Source organism: Micrasema longulum, unplaced genomic scaffold, assembly GCF_059751315.1.
Source record: "Micrasema longulum isolate JH-2025_06_02 unplaced genomic scaffold, ASM5975131v1 h1tg001880l, whole genome shotgun sequence".
Taxonomy (NCBI): Eukaryota; Metazoa; Arthropoda; class Insecta; order Trichoptera; family Brachycentridae; genus Micrasema; species Micrasema longulum.
In genome coordinates, this window is record NW_028279054.1 from 60,468 (window position 1) to 81,907 (window position 21,440).

The window sequence follows — 21,440 nt, forward strand, 5'->3', positions numbered from 1 at the left end:
AATCACAAACAAGTACCTAGGTACCTACTTATCAATAAAAAGTCGTTTTCCAAGGAAAGCCACCGTTCGGGTAAAACAACGTCTGTCGGGTCAGCTAGTATATTATATTCCTATAAATATACATATAAACGGCTAAGGGTTTTGGTAGGAACGGAAGTAAATAAATCTTAAATTACGTGTAGGTATATTTAAATGAACACTCGGGATGGATAAGTTGAGTATTTTATGAATGCTAAAAATATAAGCGTAGGCGGCAAAAACGCTGTCATACAGCTTCTGTGTACTGCGTTCAGAGTTATTTATAAGTTTAAAAGCTTAGAATAAAAATGTACACAGCTATGCATGTATTTGCCTGAATAATTTAGCGAAACGGAAAAGGGCAGACATTCTTTACTTATTTCTGTTTATTTATTCAAACCTTTGCAGGTTTTGTACGAAGCGCGTTGGCAGGTATACTGCTATGGAGAATTTCATTGATTTTTGCATACGCTAGCACAGGTGTTTCACTTTTTTCTCAAGCGAAGTAGGCGAAGGCGCCAATCACTACACCATGAGGGGGATCTCCACTCAGCGTCACCAACCGCAGAGTATCTTAATAATTTTTGTTACACGAAAGTAAGATGAGTTTTACGCTCCAGTAGCTGCTAAAGGGGATTGTACCAGATATCATAATCAGTGAGGCGAAACATATAGGCAAAGGGGTATTTTTTTTTTTTTTTTTTTTTAATTAATTCTATTATGTCCTGCCGGTAAAACAACTTTGTGACTACAAATTGATCGTAGATCACTTTGCTGATTTGGAATATAAAAATAGTGTTTCCCACACTCACAACACTAGATTAAAAACTAAGGGCTCTCTGATCGTTCCCCGAATCACAAATTATTTCGGAGAACGAACATTAAATTCCGATATTCCAAGGTTGTTCTATGATCTCCCACAAACCATCATTAACATGAAAGATCTTCAAAATAAAAAAAGAACTGAAGAAATATCTTCTAAATACCAGTGCCTGTGAATAAATAAATTTGTATAATATAAATAAAATAATGTAAAATAAAAACAGGTAACAAATTGTAATATGTATTTAAAAAAAACAAATAAACGCTTGTTCTGCAGCACTGAAACTGAAACACAGATGTTTATCACGTCGATAAAAAGTCCTTAACCAACTTGACCGATCACAGTGGAAGTGGATTAGTTTATAGTGGTCACGTGGTCAAACGCCAAACGTGGTCAAACTTTCTTTTCTTATTATCTTAATTCATCGAGCAAATCGTTATTGTCATAAGACCCGGTCCTTGCGCGTTCACTCGAGGACAATGCGACCGTGAACGGTGGCGGGGGTAGTCATTGTTCCGCAGTAATAGCCTACCCGTCCATCTCCGTGACAATGTCTCGGAACAATTTTTCGTCTTACTAACTGCTGTTTACGCGTGGAAATCGCTTGAGTCCCGGGACAAAGCAATGTTGTACTGTCCACGTATAAATAGCCTTTTATTTTACCGTGCCGTGTGGATTGGCAACATTTAGTTCACAATGGAGTCCTAGTCCTGACTCTTGATGTATGGGAGCGAAGTATGGACTTGAAAAAACAGGGATGAAAGTAGGCTGAATGCTGTCGAAATGCGATCTCTCAGGCGAATGTGTGGTAAAACTATGTACGATAGATGCATAAACAGGCAGTTGGTTAGACGGCCGACTGTGAAACTGGCGTCGCGGGTTCGATTCCCGCCAGTTGTAAGAAAAAAATCCATGAAAGATTTTCTTCTCAATTGGTCTGGGTGTTGTGGTGAATTTTTCACTACCTCCTTCCATATCCCCTCTTTCCCATCTGCTGACAAGCCTCTAAAATAGAGGCTAAAATAGCATAAACCAGAGGGTGACTAAACTACTCGTAAATGAGTAGTTTTACCCATTAGTTTCTTTGTAGACATCGCTCAGTACGCAACTCCTGATTTGAATTCAACTATGCCGTGTTGTGTCCTTTAAAAGTGTAGAAATACTGCAAGGATCTTAAAAAACAGGATGGGTTAATTTTTCATTGTAATTAGCAAATAAATGTGTAAGTAGCAAATACATTACTTAAAAATTGAACTATTTTTCGATCTGCCAGATTGTCGAAGATAAGAAAATTGACATTTCGTTAGTGTTGCCAGGGTAGTAATATTTTTTACCCTTCTTTGCTCATTTAATGAAAGAACTAATGAAAATTGGACCTCGGATAAAACAACTCTGAGGTGGACATTTGACTCCATCGTGAACTGCTAATTTTGTCTCTTGCGACAAACATGCCTACGCAAACTATAAGATTCAGTGTAATTCCTTAGAATATGTCCATGTAGTCGTAATTTTCTCAAACTGAACAGTTTGGGTAGTTTGGAAGAAATTGCCTTAACGCAATATGCCCACCCTTATATTATGTTTAAATATTGTAAAGTGTTAAATAACTAAAAGAAGCACTGACACACCTCTGGTCATTTGAATCATTCATAAATGGATGCTCGGAACTCGGAATACCTAGCTGTCGCTCACCTTTGGCAAACCCGCCATATTTCTCAGAAGACCGAATTGTATTACGATTGCTAACACAAAAATTCGATGGATCTGATGCCAAAATGCATCACCTATCAGAAATCGCCCTCCACCAAGAAAACACTGCTTTGAATGCTTTCTTAATTATTTCCAATGAAATTTAATCATATTAAAAATATTTATTATGGAAAAAAACACAAGTGATACTGACTTGTCTACAAATTTTAAATACCAGTGATCAGCTTACCTTTTTTTTTTTGGAAAAACAATAGATAATTTATAAACAATTTATGTCTCATTATCTGATCCCACATTCTAGTTTTTAAATTATTTTATAATAAACATTTTGTACAAAATGTTAATGGTACATTGGCGGGCTTATTGCTAGATGGAAATTTCTTCCAACCAACCAATAAAACAATAGTTTTATTTTTATAATTCAAGTTAAAACATATTCAATAGAAAAAAAAGATAAAAAAAACAAAAGATATTTAAAAATAGAAAAAAACGTATTTGTGTATAAATTACCTTAAATCGATACTATTACTCAATGGGAAAAAAGAGGAAAGAGGAAAGAGGAAAAGAGGAGAGATTAAGGAAAAGAAAGGAGATGTTTCTTCAGACGTGATTTAAACAGATATACTGTAGTAACATCTTTGATGGTAGATGGGAGATGATTCCACAGTAGAGCGGCATGGACGCTATATGAGTTAGAGAAGAAGGAGGAATTGTGGATGGGTATTAAGAGAGTGCTTTGAGAATTAGAACGAAGAGGTAAACCATGAACTGATAAGCGTTAAAATCGTTCACGCAGGTATATAGGAGCGTTAGGACTATGAAGTACATTAAACAGAAGTGAGAGGGAGTGATAGTCTCTCCGCTGTCTAATTTTGAGCCATTTCAGTTGCTTACAAATGTTGATGGATGCAGAAAACGAGGAAAACCGAGAAAGACATGGCACGATCAAGTCCATCAAATACTTGAAGATGGACAAGTCAAAAGTAGGAATAATCGGCGTGTGTGCATGAGAAGATGTGTGAATGTAGAGGAAGCGAGTTCTGTATGCCAAGATAGAGTGATATGGCGTTCTATCCCCTCTGCGTTCTCCTATGGGGAAACGCCGTGATGGTTTGTTTGTTTGTTTCTGTAACAGAAGCTGTAGTTTTAAACGACTTCGTGTTGTGTATGATAAAACCCTAGTTTCTGTAAGCCTTGCTAACAGATGCCTGAATGTGGGATGAAAATGATAGTTTTTCATCCATGATCACACCAAGATCCCTCAACTCTTTTTTTTCACGAGACAAGTATTGTTGATTTTGTAGTCAAAGAAAATTTAATTAGTTTTTTAGTGAACGATATTTAAAAACATTTAATTTACATAACAAATTCTCGAAATACGCTTAATCATATAAAAATATTTATTGATATATTAAATAAAACACAAGTGATAATGACTTGTCTACAAATTTTATATACCACTGATCAGCTTACCTTTACGTAACAAATGATCGAAATACGCCCAATCATATTAAAATTATGTTCATCATACGAAATGTAGATCTTTGCTCTGCGCGTGTTCGTAGATATTAAAATTTTCAATCGAATCTTTAAAAAAAAGGTAGAAGCATAAATCTTTTTTTCATCAACCTACCAGGGTTGCATTCGACGAGAATGCAGATACAAAAAAATGGAAGGATGCTGTTTTTTTGTGTTTAAGAATGTTTTCTAACAACATTCGCTTTAATGGATCAAAATCAGATTCTTTCCTCACATTCCTTATAATTTATTTATTTTTACTTGATTTTCGGTAAGACTAAATTAATATTAACTGACATTCAATACATTTTTGAAAATCGCATTCGTGAATAAAGTGCACCCCTGTTGGCGAGAAGAGCCGAGTTTGATATTGGCAAAAAGAATTCCATATTTAAAAATGAATTATTTTATGTTTTGGAATTCAAAGATAAACAAGTACCTAGGTACCTACTTAAATTCAATATTTGAATATTAATCATTTTTAGTTGGAATATTTAATAATAAACAAGAACCTAGGTACCTACCGACTTTTCAACGAAAAGTCTTTTTCCAAGCTAATAGCAGGCAAGCCAACATTCGGGCAGGACAACGTCTTTTGGGTCCGCTAGTTATGTATATGAATGTGGAAGAAGCTTGGAATGCACATCATTATAGACGTGTGTGTTGGTCCATCCTCTCTGCCTACTCCTTCGGGAACTATAACACCGACCTTAATAATTATGCATATTTTTTTATTTCTTTATTTTAATCTTGTGTGGCTGTGATGTCACACAAGTCGACATAAGACACAAGACTTGATATATCTCTTTTATTTTTTAAAATGATGTACCCGTAAATTTTGTGATCTTTAAATGGACATTTTCACACCGGATTTGGAAAGTAAAATTTGTATGCCTGTGCTGAATTCAAATACAAAAAATATTTATCCTTGCTACGCGAAGAATGAATGTCTGATGAATGAGAGAGCTCATCCAACCTCTTTCACAACACGGACTATCTCTTCGTTCTAGTAACGAGAGAACCCTTTTAATACCCTGTCATCGCTCTAATTTTCTTGCCTCCTCTTTCACAGTAGTAGCCGCTCGATTGTGGAATAATCTACCCACTAATGTTAGGGACGCCCCTTCTTCATTTACATTTAAGTCAAGATTGAAATGTCACTATCTAAATATGTAAACTTTTCCTTTATCCTTCTTCTTTTCTTCCCATCCCCTCTCCTCTCTTCATAGTATAGTGTTATTTTTTTTTAAATATATTTATTTTTGTTAATCTTTGCTTTTAATTTTTGTATAAAATTGTAAGATTCAATATGTCCATGTATTTATAATTTTCTCAAACTGAACGGTTTGGGTAGGTAGGAAGAAATTGCCTTAAGGCAATATACCCGCCCTTATATGTATATATATATTGTATATGTATATAAAATGTCAAATAAATAAATAAATGTCCCGCTAATTTAGCATCCTCTCTGTACAAGAGAGAGCACGAAGATAAAACTCATATTTAATGATACCACTATTTTGTATATTTGAATTTTTAAAATTATTTCCGATCTTTTTTGCATTGTATTCTTTGTAATTTGATTATTTATTACATTTACCTTTTTTTCTAGATTGTTATTCTATGTCATTATAATTTGATCTATTTAATTTTACTATGTATTTTTATTATTATTTATTGTGGCTTGACACGGGCATAGCCTAAAAAGCCTTAATAAGTTCATAAATATTTAATTTTAAATGAATAAATTAATATATAAATAAATAAATAAAATAAAAAATATATATATATATATATATAAAGGAAGACAGAGACGCTGTTCCCTGGCGGGTGTTGTGTAAAACAGATTCAGTCTGCAGTCAGTTGATGATAGTGATGGGGGACGCACGCGCATAATATGAGTGGCGTATTTATGATTTTTAATATATTTTGCTATAGCATGGCTAAATTATGTGTTTCTCCATGTTTTTTTTAAAGTACATTCCGTCTTTTACTTTTACCACGATGTTACATCGCCGAGCGCAAAAGGATTTTTTACCACAGTCTTTTAAGAGTTAAAGATTAATTGATTCTCCCATATCCGCGGTGACGCTGTGCGATAGTGTAAACATAACCTTCCAATCTATTTATAAACATAACAACCCACTGCAAGCGCAAACGGGAAATAAAGTCTGAAATTACCTTTACTGAATCGTTCATTTTAATTAAGCATAATTGTCTTTTGTAATTACGGTTTTAATTACGAATGACGGGCGAGATTTTCCTAACGAATTATTCATTTGTCCTACTTTCTGCCTCTAACGTAACTTAGTTTTTCCATTTCTGTTGGCTGTGCTCCAATATTCCGATACACACGGCCGCGTCATCGGTGTACATGACGCCTTCGCTAACTTGTATGGGAATCAGAAAGAGTTATTTCTGTGTTGTGTGTTAGATGATTCGAAGTATGCCAGGAATTTTCTGTGTATGATTCGAACCTTCATACAGACGTGTAGCGTCATATATGGATCGCAAACTGAACGAAAAATTAATCAGATATCTTTGAACGATAATACTATATTTATTTAACAAATTACAACAGGGATGGAGAATACCTTAAATAAGGGGATATGGAAGTCTAGGCATTTACAGGGCTTATGACCTGTCATTGGCTGGTTTAAGTGGCCACTTTACACACTGTGTAACATTCAGCATTTTGCCTATATTTGAACATCCATATTTCTTCAATTCTTCCATTTGTTGATTTTAGTGAAGTTATAGAGCTAAAACATTTATTGTTGTGAAGATATTATCTGACTGAATTATTTCACATACTAGGCAATATTTATTTATTTAATATATGTACACTATACGGATGCCGATAGAACAAAAGGCGTCATCCAACTAGTGCATCTTTCCATCTACCGAGAATGATGAATGATGATGACACAAAAAATGTTTTCTTGCGCGAGTTAAAAATTAGAGCATTTTTTTTTATTTCATTTAAGTCCTGCTGAGTTGTGTACAACACTTTTTCCGAAATGCGCTGAAATATGCAGTTTTCCTGGTACGGGAAAATCGCCTTGAACAATATTGAACAGCTGAGGGTCATACGTATTATATTCGCGTGCAGAAAATGAAGTACGTGCTCGGTTTTAGCTTATCTGTTTTAAATTACTACAACATTGAAACTTTTGATGACATAATATTGTATAAATTGACTGATTTTTATTTTCTATGTAAGCGGCTTTCAACCTTTATGCTGCTACGCCTCCCCGAAAATAAAAATTCCGCGCTTCCGTATCCTTTATTCTTTTAATACCTATAATAATAAAGACGCGTTTTAAATAATAAAAACTTTATTACAACAAAAAAACTGTAAATTACAATCAACAGAAAAATAACAAGGTTATGTACGTTCATGTATATTTAATTTTAAGGCTGTAGTCGGGTAAAACACACGAAAAATGAGGAAATCATACAATTTTGCCATTTAAAAACGAAAGTTTTTTAAAAATCACGCTAATTTAAAAAAATAAAAACATAAATTAGATAAAAATACTAATTTTTAAAGGTATTTAAAGGTAGACTTAAATGTTTTATTTTTCTTACGAAACAAAGAACACCAACTTCAAGATCGTGTTGTTTTTTCTTGTGATTCGTGTGTCCAAATTCGTAAAATAATTTTAAAACTATTTTGACGTTAAGGGTGGAACCATAGTATTAAGAATAGTCCAGAAACCGCATACGCACATCAAACATCAAACAGAAAGTGACTAAACTACTCTTAAATAAGTAGGTTTACGTTTTGACCTATTAGTTTCTTTGTAGACGTCGCTCAGTACGCAACTCCTGATTTGAATTCAACCACGCAGTGTTGTGTCCTTTTAAAGTGTAGAAATACTGATAGTATCTTAAAGAAACAGGATGCAATCACATTTTATGTGTAATTAGCAAATGAATGTGTATGTAACAAATGCATTACTTAAAAATTGAATTATTTTTCCATCTGTCAGATTGTTGAAGAAACAAAATGAACATTTCGTTAGTGTTGCCTAAAAAAAATATAAAAAATTACCCTACTTTGCTCATCTAATGAGGGAACTAATGAAAATTGGATCTCGGATTAAACAACTCTATCGTGGACATTTGACCGACATTATCTTCAAAACATAAAATATTATTGAACATGATATAAAAATGTCCGTTTTACGGAAAATAAAATTTGTTTTATATTTTAAGTTTAAAGTTCATTAATTCAATTACTCTTATTAAATGACCCTTTACTTATCTACTTTGTTGTGTCAATCAATATTTCCGCGTGCGCAATAAAATTTTAGAGAAATTAACAGATTGCTTTTTTTTCAACATTACATTTGTGTTGTAATTATATTTTTTCCCATCGTGCAACCTCACGCGGCGGCACCACGAATTATTGGACACAGTCCGATGTATTCAAATATGATTCTATGCTCCTTCTGGACTATTCTTAATTCTATGGGTGGTACATAATTTAAAAATTGAATGCGTACCTGCATTTTTTTGCAAAACAAAGATTCATACTTTTCGCTGAGATTCATCCAAAATTTAAATATGGTTTTAAACTTTTGTTTTAGTGAGCTATCTCATGATAATTCTATCATTTTTACATATATTTTTTAATTTTTTGATTTCTCTTGGCAATAGTCCGCGCCTCCCCTTGGAGGCGCGCCTCCTAGCTTGGAAATCGTGGAATTATTTCAAAGTTTATTAGTTATGTATGTTAGTTTTACTTTGGTTTGACTAAAAAACACAAAATAAACTAACTATCGTGTCATTTCACTGTAGGCAGAGAGAATAGAAGACCATAATATATCACTGTTCTGGCTTTAAATAAAGTTCTCGCTTCCATTACATTCATACGTCTTATCAACAATATTAAGAGTTTGTCTAAATTTTTGTAGACAAGGTTGTAGACAAAAATTTTGTTGATAAATCCACCTGGTCTATGAGGAAGTATAGAAATTGAAAAAATAACATTTTCAGGCGTTGCCTAGTATGTAGGTGAAATAATTCAATTACACGAATCTCACCTCATCTTCAGCTCTTTAACTTCACAAACATCAACAGATGAAAGAATTGAAGGAATATAGATGTTCAAATATGGGCAGAATGGTGAATGTTACACAGTGTGTACAGTCGCCGCTTAAACCAGCCATTGACAGGTCATTAGCCCTGTAGATGCCTAGACTTCTATATTACCATATTTTAAATGTTCTTTATCTCTGTTGTAATATGTTCATACCTCTTATGTTACCGCGCCTATTATTCCGACTTATGAGACGTTTATCTTCAAGTATTTGATAGATTTGCTCATGCCATGTCTTTCTTGTTCTTCCTCGCTTTCTGCATCCATCAAAATTCACATCGCAGATCTTTTTAGGCGTTTTTCCGCCGTCCGTTCGCCCTACATGGCCAAAGTAATACAGTACTCCTTTCTAGATTTAGTCGATAATGCTTATCTCTGCCTTACACATTGCACGGGTATCGGCATTTGTGCAGCTATAGTTCACAGTTTCACCACGCCTGAGACACACATAACAGTAAAAAATCAATGATAGTAACTAAAAGCGAGTAAAAAACATATTTAAGAGGAAACGCGTGCCAGACAATTTTGATGAATAGGCATTTGAGCATTGTTTTTTGTCACTCTCTCGCAAATGCCTCCCCGATACCGTGTGTAAAAGACAACTGCACGGCGGACTGATTACGCCCGACTATCTACAAAATTGACGTATCGTCGTCCCGTTTTCCGCACCTCAAAATTAAACTGATTTTGTAGTTTTTTCTTAGAAATAATATTAAAATACTTTTTTTTCTGTCTGTACCTTCTGCGTTTTTCAAAAAATAGTTTTTTTTTTTTACATTTTTTTTTGCACCACAACAGGCCAAGAGGCCTAATTACAGTGGTGAATTACATCACAGAGCACCCAGGCTTGAGAAAAATCACATTTTAATTTTTGTGTTCTCACCGGGAATCGAACCCGGAACCTTCCGTGCGTTAGTCAAGCATCTTGACCACTACACCACGGAGTTATCATATATGGATACCGTGCGTCCGTAGACAGCAGATAAAACTGGACACTTAAAGAGTCTTTTAAGGGTTCAAGGGAACCTGGTCCACGAAGAAGTATAAAATAAGAAATATTTTCAGGCGTTGCCTAGTATGTAAAAAATTCATTTGATGAATCTCACCTGCTTCAATAAATGTTTTAGCTCTTAGCTTCACAAACATCAACAGCTTGCCCACCACATTCCGCAAACTATGTGGATATAAGTCTCCTTGGCGGTGCTCACATACACGGAAATGTTGCTCGTTGCCGAACGAGAAAAGCTGCCCGACGGAGCTCTCTGTAATCTGGTAGCCTTAGCAATTTTGTGCTGAAAGAAAGTAATCCACAAGTACATAATATGTAGTTCATTGAATTGAGAAAAGACGGAAGTAAATTCTTCACCGTCTGGGGTAAAATTGATTGGACATGATCAATTCTCCGAAATGATTACAAAACTTTTTTAAAGCTTTGAAGTTCTTTTTGGAAGCCACCAGATCTGTATATGCGACAGGACCTATTACAGGGCCACTGATAGTAGCGAGAAGCTCCATTCGGTAATCATAGAGAGGGGGAAAGGGACAAAACCACAGAATGTGTTCAGAATATTGGTTAGGATATCCGCAGCAGCACGAAGGGGAATCAACTATATTGAAAATTAATAATTTTTGATTAAATATACCATGACCTGATAAAAACTGCGTAGTCCAGTGATCGGGGATAACCCAAGAAGATATTAAGTGCTGACGGACACAAACATCAACAGATGGAAGAAGTGAAGAATTGTAGATGTTTAAATATAGGGAGAATGGTGAGTGTGATACAGTGTGTAAAGTGGCCACTTAAACCAGTCAATGCCAGGTCATAGCCCTGTAGATGACCATAAACTTCTATATTTATTTAACTTTTTGTACATAATGTTATTTTTACATTGGCGGGCTTATTGCCAAATGGCAATTTCTTCCAACCAACCAATAAAATAAAAGTTTTATTTTTATAATTCAAGTTACAGAACATATTCAATAGAAAAAAAGATTGATAAGCTAAAGATATATAAAAATAGAAATAAACTTATTTGTTTATAAATTACCTTAAATGAAAACTTACTCAATAGGAAAAATGAAAAAAGAGGGAAAAGGAAAGGAGGAGAGATTAAGGAAGAGAAAGGAGATGTTTCTTCAGACGTGATTTAAACAGAGATAATGTAGTAACATCTTTGATGGTGGATGGGAGATGATTCCACAGTCGAGCCGCATGGACACTATATGAGTTAGAGAAGAAAGAGGAATTCCCCTCTCTATAATATTCTTCATCTCCGTTGTTGTAATATGTTGACATATCTATGTTTTTCCACTCTTCTTCCGTTTTGTTCTTCCATGGTCTTTTTTTCAAATTCGAGATGCATCATATTCGTATTCTTGACCTTTAGAGCGTCCATGACTTTCACCTCAAGTTTCAATAAGTACTTTAGATATAAATAAGTATAATATTCTTGTCTATAGTGTGCAATCGATCTCATGTATAATGATCCGCAATAATAGCGGTTATGTGATTATGGTTTGCCGGCTGTCCGACCAAGTGCGACCGCTAGTGGTCAAGGTTGCAAAAATGCAACATTGGAGTTAGCGTGCTCAGAGCTCAAGTGTCGTGTTGCATATTGCAATGCTAGAAGGGTTGAAGTGGAAAACAATGATCTTTCACCGGCATCATCTCACTATCTGCACTCAGTGGTGCATAAGGCACTGGTACGCTCCAGGAACAGTGAAATATTGCAGTTTAAACAGCCTTTAAATGTATATTTTACCCTAAATTTGTTTGCAACGGAGAGCGTAAACAGCGGCAGATTTTTCAGGGTGCCCAAGTTGCAAGTCACCTTATCACTTTATAGACACAGGATATATTTTCGCCTTCGAACCAAAGATTTTGCATAGACGTAGTGCACGAATAATAAAAGAGGCAATTGAAATACACAAGCATCTACAGTGTTCAATGTCTTTGAGCACCGGCCAAATTCACATAGAATTTACCTTGTTCCCGGCTCCTTTCGGGGAAATTTCATGTTTTATGAAGGGTTTCTTAAAAGTGTCATAATTATGAAAACACTGAGTTAAATCAATTGAAACTTCTCATGTTTATTTGAAATAATTTAATAAGTCAATATTATGTATCTTTTTTGGGTGATACCGTTTATGTTGGATTTGATCCGACGTTTCGGCTACCATTGCAGGAGCCATCTTCAGGGAAAACTGTGTGTTTTATAGAGAAATGTATGTGTTTGGGACTGTGGGAAAAATAAAAGACCATCTAGTAAACCCAAAAGATAAAAATCATCTGGAAACTGAAGCCGTGTACAAACTAAGTTGCCAAGGATGTGATAAAGTGTATATTGGACAAACAGGGCGCACAGCAAAGAAGAGAATTGACGAACACAAAAGAGCGTGTAAACTTGGGCACCCAGACGAATCCGCAATAGCGGAACACTTTATAGACACAGGACATTTTTTCGCCTTTGAACCAAAAATTCTACATAAACCTAGTAATTATAGTGCACGAATAATAAAAGAGGCAATTGAAATACACAGACATCCAAATAATATAAACAAAGACGACGGGCTTAAATTAAATTCAACGTGGTTCCCAGCACTACATATGACAAAAACGAATAAAAATGTGCCTACTGCCGACTGCAACACGGTACAAATTACTAGTACATAAACATAATTATTCTTTCCTACAAAACTAGAAATGTGCCTACTGCTGACTGTGACACGGTACAAATTACTAGTACATAAACACATACATTTCTTTATAAAACACACAGTTTTCCCTGAAGATGGCTCCTGCAATGGTAGCCGAAACGTCGGATCAAATCCAACATACACGGTATCACCCAAAAAAGATACATAATATTGATAACAGTGACCGTGAAAACCTTCGCACCTATTTAGGTTAATAAGTCATTTTTGTATGATAGTTTAGCCAACATTGGCCTTTATGGACAGCCACATTGCAATGTTCGCACATATACACAGGGTCTTAATCCTTTTTTTGTGCTTCGTATCCTGAAGCCGTGTAAACACGTGATTATAAACCGGGATACAAAGTGTTTAGTTCTCCAAAACGAAAGCCATTTTCAGGAAAAGTGTACAAGTCTGGATTTTGTCTAATGGAAGAGACCATTGCTGTGAGATATTGCATAGATTTTTATACCATCAACACTTTGTATCCTGGAGCCGTGTAAACACGTGATTATATAACCACGCGTTGTATCCCGGTCCCGTGTTTTCACGTGATTTACCAACTGTTCAAAAAAGTGCATTTTATTGACATCTAGTGCCTTTTTTTTTTTTTATTTTTTTTTTTATTTATTCATATTTTTCGCTTACAAACTATAAATTAATAATAAAAATAATGTGACCTCATTGGGGTTTCCCGTGCCGAGGACACTTAACAATTTAGTTTTTCTTATTACATTTGAGAATAAACAAAGAAGACTCACTTAAAAAACAAACATAATTAACAAATATTCAGACAGTTTTAAAAACAAGGTATTTATATACATCTATATTATTTATATTACAAAACACACAATGAAAACAACAAAAACCTAACATAAGCCATACAGTTGTGGAGCAGTTGATTCAGCATTGGTATGGGCGAATGAGACAATCCATTTTACTTCTACCTAGCTCCACTATCCATTTTTTTATAGCCTTTTTAAACATTTTCTCATTACTAATTGCTTTAATAGATAGTGGAAGTAGGTTATAGATTTTAATTGAATGATACTCAAAATCCCTTTGTCTGAAAGTGGTATTAGTTTGTACTTTAATTAGTGCTTTTTTGCTGCTGGTAAACCACGTGAAAACACGGAACCGGGACACAACGCGTGATTATTATAATCACTGTTTACACGGCTCCGGGATACAAAGCACAAAAAAAGGAGTGGGACGCTGTAGGTATATATGCGAACATTGCAATGTGGCTCCCCATAAAGGCCAATGTTGGCAAAACTATCATACAAAAATTACTTATTAAATTGTTTCAAATAAATATGAGAAGTGAGATTTGATTAACCAAGTATTTTCATAATTATTACACGTTTAAGAAACCCTTCGCAAAGCATGAAATTTCACAAAAATGGGCCGGGCACAGGGTGAATTCTATGTGTATTCGGCCGGTGCTCAAAATGTGTTGTCCAGATGCCCTTTGAAATATATGTGTGTTTATGTAATAATATTTCATTTATTTTTTTCGGTATTATTTAATTATTTACGTGCTTCCACTTTTCATTATATTATATCCCAGGAAATTTAAACAACGAAGTTAATTCTTTTTAAGCGTTTGGTCCAGATTTGGTCATTTTGAAGTAAAATTAATAGGCAAGCCCGGCTTATGGGTTTCTATGGAAATACCGCCACTGGTTGCAACACATTTAGATCCAAACAAAATTAATTCAATCGACCGAATTACCCAAGTACATTTTGTGCAATGATTAATTGTCTAATTTGATTAATTACATTCTACTCATGTGCATACGTTAGGTCCCATACAATAGTACCTACACATAACTAATGAGTCCAATTATAATAGTCTGCAGGATGCCGTGTGAGAGGAGTGGTCCATTCTAAATACCCTTGAAAAGCCAATTTCAGATGGATTCGATCGTACAGATCCACACGACACGGTAAATCAGCTAAGGTGATTGTTTTCAATTGTATTATTTTTTACTTTTTTTATTTGTTGCTGTTTATTTTTTCGGTCTCGTGGTGTAATGGTCAGCGCATTTGCCTACCGTGCAAGAGGTCTCGGGTTTATTTATTTATTTGTTTTTTGTTGTTTTTTTTTGCACCACAATAGGTCAAGAGACCCAGTTACAGAGGTGAATTACATTACGGTTCACCCAGGCTTGAGAAAAATCACTTTTTTTTTGTTCTCACCGGGAATCGAACCCGGAGCCATCCATGGGTGAGTCAAGCATCTTGACTAGTACACCACGGAAGCCGCCATTTAACTCCTTATTTACATTAATATACATTACCAATACATGTACAGTACTTTATACAACAGAAAAAATGAAATATCTTGGTGTATTCATAGACCAAAACTTAAAATGGAAAGACCATATCAGTGAACTAGTTAAACGTTTTAGAAAATGTATATACAGTGGTGCCTCGCATAACGAACGCCTCGCACAGCGAACGCTGCACACAACGAACTCCCTTTTCGTTCATTTCACGATTCATACAACGAACTTCGCTTCACACAACGAACTTCGCTTCACACAACGAAGTCGCCCACTTCACACGATCACTGCCGATTTATTGCATCCTTCCGCGCAGGCAGTCGTTAGTCACTGAGCAGTACGCTTAACTTACGCACGTGTCGCAGCAATCGTTGAAGAGGATGTAGAGGAGCTTATTGAGGAACACAAAGAAGAGCTGACAACTGAAGAGCTCCAAACACTTCTGGCCCAACAACAGGACAATGCTCAAAGGGAAGCGTCATCTGATAACGAGGAGCAACAATCAAACAATCAACCAATTCCAACTGCTGACATCAAGAACATCCTGGTCAAATGGAAAGCAGTTCAGGAGTTTACCAATGCCCACTATCCGGATTCCGCTGAAGCAAACAGGATCAACGACCTGTACTCCGATACTCTTGTCCGTTATTTCCGGCAGATGTTGAAGAAAAGAGAGAAACAAACGACTTTGGACAGGTTTTCACTGCACCATCGGCCAAAAAGCGGAAAATGGATGTGCAAGATTCGATTATTTCTTAAAATTAAAAAATGTGTGTTTTTTTCATTATGTTTTTAGATGTATCTAAATAAAAATAATAACAAAAAATTTATCTTTTTTTTATGTCATCTTACCATATTTTATGCTACAGAACGAATTATTTTTTTTAACATGTATTGTTATGAGAAAACGCGTTTCACATAACGTACTTTTCGCATAACGAACTTGCTCCTGGAACGAATTAAGTTCGTTGTGTGAGGCACCACTGTACATATTTATTAGATTAAGGAATATTTTTAAAAACAATAATTAAAAAAATAGCTTATTACTCAATTGTACAATCTTTGTTACAAAATGGTATTGTTGGATGGGGTGGTGCATATGCCAACATATAAAACCCTTTTAATATAGTACAAAGATTAATTATTAAAGTAATTTTAAAGAAACCTTCAACATTCAATACGGAAAGTCTATATAAATTATTTAAAGTTACAGTAGACACTAGTTATAAAATGAGTTCCATTTTATAGTAGTATCAAATATTAAAAAAAATATATATTTGCATTTCGAGTAATCCAAAAGGCAACTTTTTAGAACCCCTTCATTTCAAAATTCGGAAGAAAAAAAATATCGACCCACCCTAATGTACATTGTTATTATTAGAGCACACATAAGAATATGTGTGTGTGCGCCCTGTTTCAAGATTCAACATAATTAAAAAGGGTCTGTATTGCGTCATGAACTGTTAGTTCGAAAAAATGCAGGTATTTCATATTAGGGATACTATTCCATATTTGGTCACTTTTCTATATTTTGATAAACTAACTAACTAACTAACCATCACGCCATTTCCCCGGAGGGGTAGGCAGAGAGGATAGAACGCCACACCACTCTGTCCTGGCACACTTCCTTTGCTTCCTTCACATTCATACATCTTCTCATGCACGCACGTCGATTATTCCGACTTTTCACATGACCACTTTCAAGAATTTGTTGTACTTGATCATGCCATGTCTTTCTCGGCCTTCCTCGACTTCTACAACCAGACACATTCGCATCATAAATCTTTTTAGCCGTTCTTTCATCATTCATTCGCTCCACATGACCGAACCATCGCAAAAGACCTTTCTTAATTTTGTCGATAATGCTTATAATATATTTTGATACATTCTCTCCCCCCCAGAGAGCGATTAATTTAAAGATTTTTTTTTTTTTTTAACGCGATGACACGCTTCATGTATGAATGGAAAATATAATGGTCACACTGATGATTGAACGTCAAATGGTGTATAAAATTGCTTCAAAACGGAAATAAAACTTATACGGTTTGGTCAATTCAACCTAATTCAGTATTTTGGGTTATGCTTAAGGTCGCAATAATGTTCGGGCTTATGACCTGTCATTGGCTGGTTTAAGTGGCCACTTTACACACTGTGTAACATTCACTATTTTGCCTATGTTTGAACATCCAAATTTCTTCAATTCTTCCATTTGTTGATTTTAGTGAAGTTAAAGAGCCGAAACCTTTATTGTTGCGAAGAGATTCATCTGACTGTCTTCAAACATAGGCAAAATGGTGAATGTTACACAGTGTGTAAAGTGGCCACTTAAACCAGCCAATGACAGGTCATAAGCCCTGTAAATGCCTAGACTTCCATATTCCCTTATTTAAGGTATTCTCCATCCCTGTTGTAATTTGTTAATCTTAATGACTCCCGAGGGGGTGAAATCCAGTCTTTTGTCTACGAACATTTGGACAAATTCAAATATTGTAAGTAATGTTATTGTTTATGTTTGCAGGCAGGCTAGGCAGGTATAGGCAGACTAGACATGATCCAGAGAAATCTATTACCTAAGTGTGTTTGTAGTAGATAAAGTTATTGTTATTTTTGTTAATAAACTATTATTTATTTATTTATTTATTTATTTATTTATTTATTTATTTATTTATTTATTTATTTATTTATTTATTTATTTATTTATTTATTTATTTATTTATTTATTTATTTATTTATTTATTTATTTATTTATTTATTTATTTATTTATTTATTTATTTATTTATTTATTTATTTAGTATTTCACAGTTTTAAAATGTACAGAGTTTATTTGTTTCAGGTCCCGACTAGCTAGGAAATTCTTGTGTTTAGGAAGGACCTTATTTTTTTCATGTGTTTTTTTTTATTTTTAATTTCATTAAATGATGCTTAATAAATTCAAAGAATAATAATTACATTAGAAAAAATCAATATAAATATAAATTAGAAAACATGCAAGTAATAATAATAAAAATTGAATCATAAAAATAAATTAGAAAATATGCCATTAATAGTAAATAAATGAGACACAATTATTATAAATTATAAAACATACCGATAATAATAAAAATTGAACCACAAATACATATTATAAAAAATAAAATTAGTAATTAAGAAATTAAACAAAAATATAAATTGGAAAACATACCGATAATAATAAAAATTGAAGCTTAAATACAAATTTGAAAATATATCGTTAGTAATTAAAAATTGAAGAACAAAAATAAATTACAGAATATACCATTTATAATAAAAAAAAATAATAAGATACGGTTAAAATACTAGTATTAAAAAGAAAAAAAAACATATGTAAATGAATAAACATAGAAAGTAAAAATGAAATATACATAAAAACAATAAGAGATTTTTTTCAATTAAAAGCAACACAATTTTTAGTCATGAAAATAATTACAGGATATAAAAAGGTCTACCCCTAATCCCTAATCCCTAATCCCCATTATATTATTATTATTATCTGTTGACTATGTGCAGAAATATTTATTGAAAATTAATCGGCTTTTTTTCTGTTTCCAGGTGTTGTCTTCGTTCATCTCAAATGCGAAAAAAGTGCTTCTATATATTATCTAGTTAAAAACAGATTAAATCCTATTTCACAACAAAATACCAAATTAATCAAACATGTCATCGACCGCGGTTGCATAGAGTAATGCAACGATTTAACGTAATAGACATTCGATATTTCGACGCCGTAAATCGACATTATTGACATTCTGCCGGTTGCAATTAACTTGTTTCATTCTGTATGAATGACTCACATATGCGAAGAAATTTTAAAAATATACTTCGACAAAAAAGACGCGGTTAGATATCGGTAGAACCCGGGAAAGTAATGGATTTGAACCACAAATCACTAAAACATCTCAATAAAACTAACAAAAATCTTAAATCATTTAATTTGTTGACTTAGTACGTATTTACAATAATAAAAGTTAAATATAATTACGAATTTATATTATTTTGTTGATTTTTTGACGCGCTTCAAAAGGCGGGCTTTTTGACAGCCGTCAGAAATTTTCTCTCCAAAATGGCGGCCACTAAGACTGACATCGGTCGAAATGGCCACGAGTTGGCGCCTCTGAACACGCGGGCTAATGGCGACGGCCACCACGGTGTTACGATCGTCCTTCAAGGATCCCGCGGGTCGCTGCAGAGGCCGGATATGGATGACCCCGCGGAAGACAGAGCGGCGTGGTCGGGGAAGTTGCAGTTCTTCCTGTCAATTATTGGATATTCTGTTGGGCTGGGAAACATCTGGAGATTTCCATACCTGTGCCAGCAAAATGGAGGCGGTGAGTTTCGATATTTTTTAAACTAAATTACGTACTAGGAAATTAACCGTTGTAAAATATATCTTTACTTTTGAACAATTATTTTTTCGTTTCATTTTGACGCTTTAGGGTGTGAAAACATCAGGTGTAAGTTATACCTACTTGTCACTTTTTCCGCCTGGTTGTTCCACGAAATCTATGGATATTTTCACTATGGTCAAACGGGCGTTTATGATTGGCTAACTGGTTTGTGAATAATGACTAAATAGATACGTGCATTTAAAACGTATAATTTTAGACAGCACAAAGCTCATGACAGATGACAGGCGCCGCCGCCGTGGCGCTGTTGGTTAGACGGCCAACCGTGAAACTGGCGTCGCTGGTTCGATTCCCGCCCAAGATCCAAGAAACATTTTTCTCTCAATTGGTCTGAGTTTTTAAATTGTTTTTTAAAAGTAGTTGCTGTATTATTTACCTTGCTTATAATATACTAGGTTTATATTTCAAAAGTGGATTTTTCTGCAATTAAATTTATCTAAACTGTTGGGATCAGGAGGGATATACTTATGTGGGCAATTTAGGGACTTCTCGGCATTTGCTCGTGTGGAGAGGAAACCACTCAAAACTCTTCAGGACAAGCCGGCCTGTTGGCAGTAGTCAACAGGCCTTACGCTCCACTAGAGGAGTGTTCGGCATTTTCTTCCCTACTTTGGTTTATTTTACCAATTGCATGCACTATATTGACCATGTATGATGCTACCTCTCGCGTGAGTTCTTTATTACCTATCACCGATGGGATGTCGCATAGATCTTCACCCAAGCTTCTGCATCGCGCCTCCAGCTGTTGTCTTTGAAAGCTGAAAAGGGGGCAATGCATCAACAGGTGAGGGACATCTTGAGGAGTTTCATCGTCGCATGGGCAGCTGTCGATCTCGGAGATCTTGAAGCGATAATTGGTCTGAGTGTTGTGGTATATTTTTCTTACCCTCCTTCCATTTCACCTCTTCCCATCTGCTGACAAGCCTCTAAATAGAGGCTAGCGGGTTATTCTTAAAAAAACCCTAAAAACTAGAATTTTCCATAGAAAAATACATATTTGTATGAAATTATCAATTGCTTTCATTAGTGACATTCAACCATTCATGTATCCGACAGGAATGGTACAAGGTAAATACTCAAATTCTCGAATGGCAAACTCGAGTTTACTTATATCGACAAACTTCGTTAAAATTTTAAACTTCTTATTTCAATCAGGGGGGCAATTACAAAGGCTATTTTTATCGGTACATACCGAGACGGTATAGTTATCTTCTGTATTTTCTCTATCTACCTCGGTACGCTCTACCTGCGTGTCATCTCTGACGTCATATGATCGAATTCAACCTATAAATGACGCCGAAAATTTACTCCGCGTTCCTTACTTAATTCAAATTAAAAATAGTTTTCATTCATATTTTAAATATGCTTCTGTGAAAAAAAGTGGCCTCTTCGAATTGATCATCAACTCAAGAAAATCGCAATTAAAGCAAAAAATGCTAGCTTGAACATGATTTTTTTATGATTTTTGACAATCACTAAGATGGTATGCTTAACTTTCGTCTGTATTTATCTACCGAGGTATTACAAACATCTACTAAAGTATTTTGACATCTCGATACGTACACACAGGAAGATAGTAAAACAGATGCAAAAATATAATAACTAAATTTGTTTTTTACAGTGGCAACGTTTTTACGGCTAGATGCTCTTATATGTTAATGGGGCAGCATCTAGCCATTCTAGCCCCTGCATCTAGTCGTTCGGATTTAAAACTGACAGTTATGTCCGAATTGAATTCTACTTCAAAATTTACTTCATATTTTAAATAGGGTTTTGAAAAAAATGACCACCTCAGAACGATTAAAAAATTAAATAAATTTTAATTAAAGCAAAAACTGCTCGGTGGAGCAAAACT

General features: G+C 34.6%; 1 protein-coding gene across 2 annotated transcripts in view; it reads left to right on the plus strand.

Annotated features, from left to right (window-relative positions):
* LOC148273663 (sodium-dependent neutral amino acid transporter B(0)AT3) overlaps nt 1–21,440 on the plus strand; it is a 126,089-nt gene that overhangs the window by 11,402 nt on the left and 93,247 nt on the right. For both annotated transcript variants that reach the window (XM_088238392.1, XM_088238391.1), the window contains exon 2: nt 18,732–19,507. In XM_088238392.1, the coding sequence (XP_088094518.1) occupies nt 19,243–19,507 (265 nt within the window). In that variant the 5' untranslated portion in view covers nt 18,732–19,242. The remainder of the gene's footprint in view (nt 1–18,731; nt 19,508–21,440) is intronic.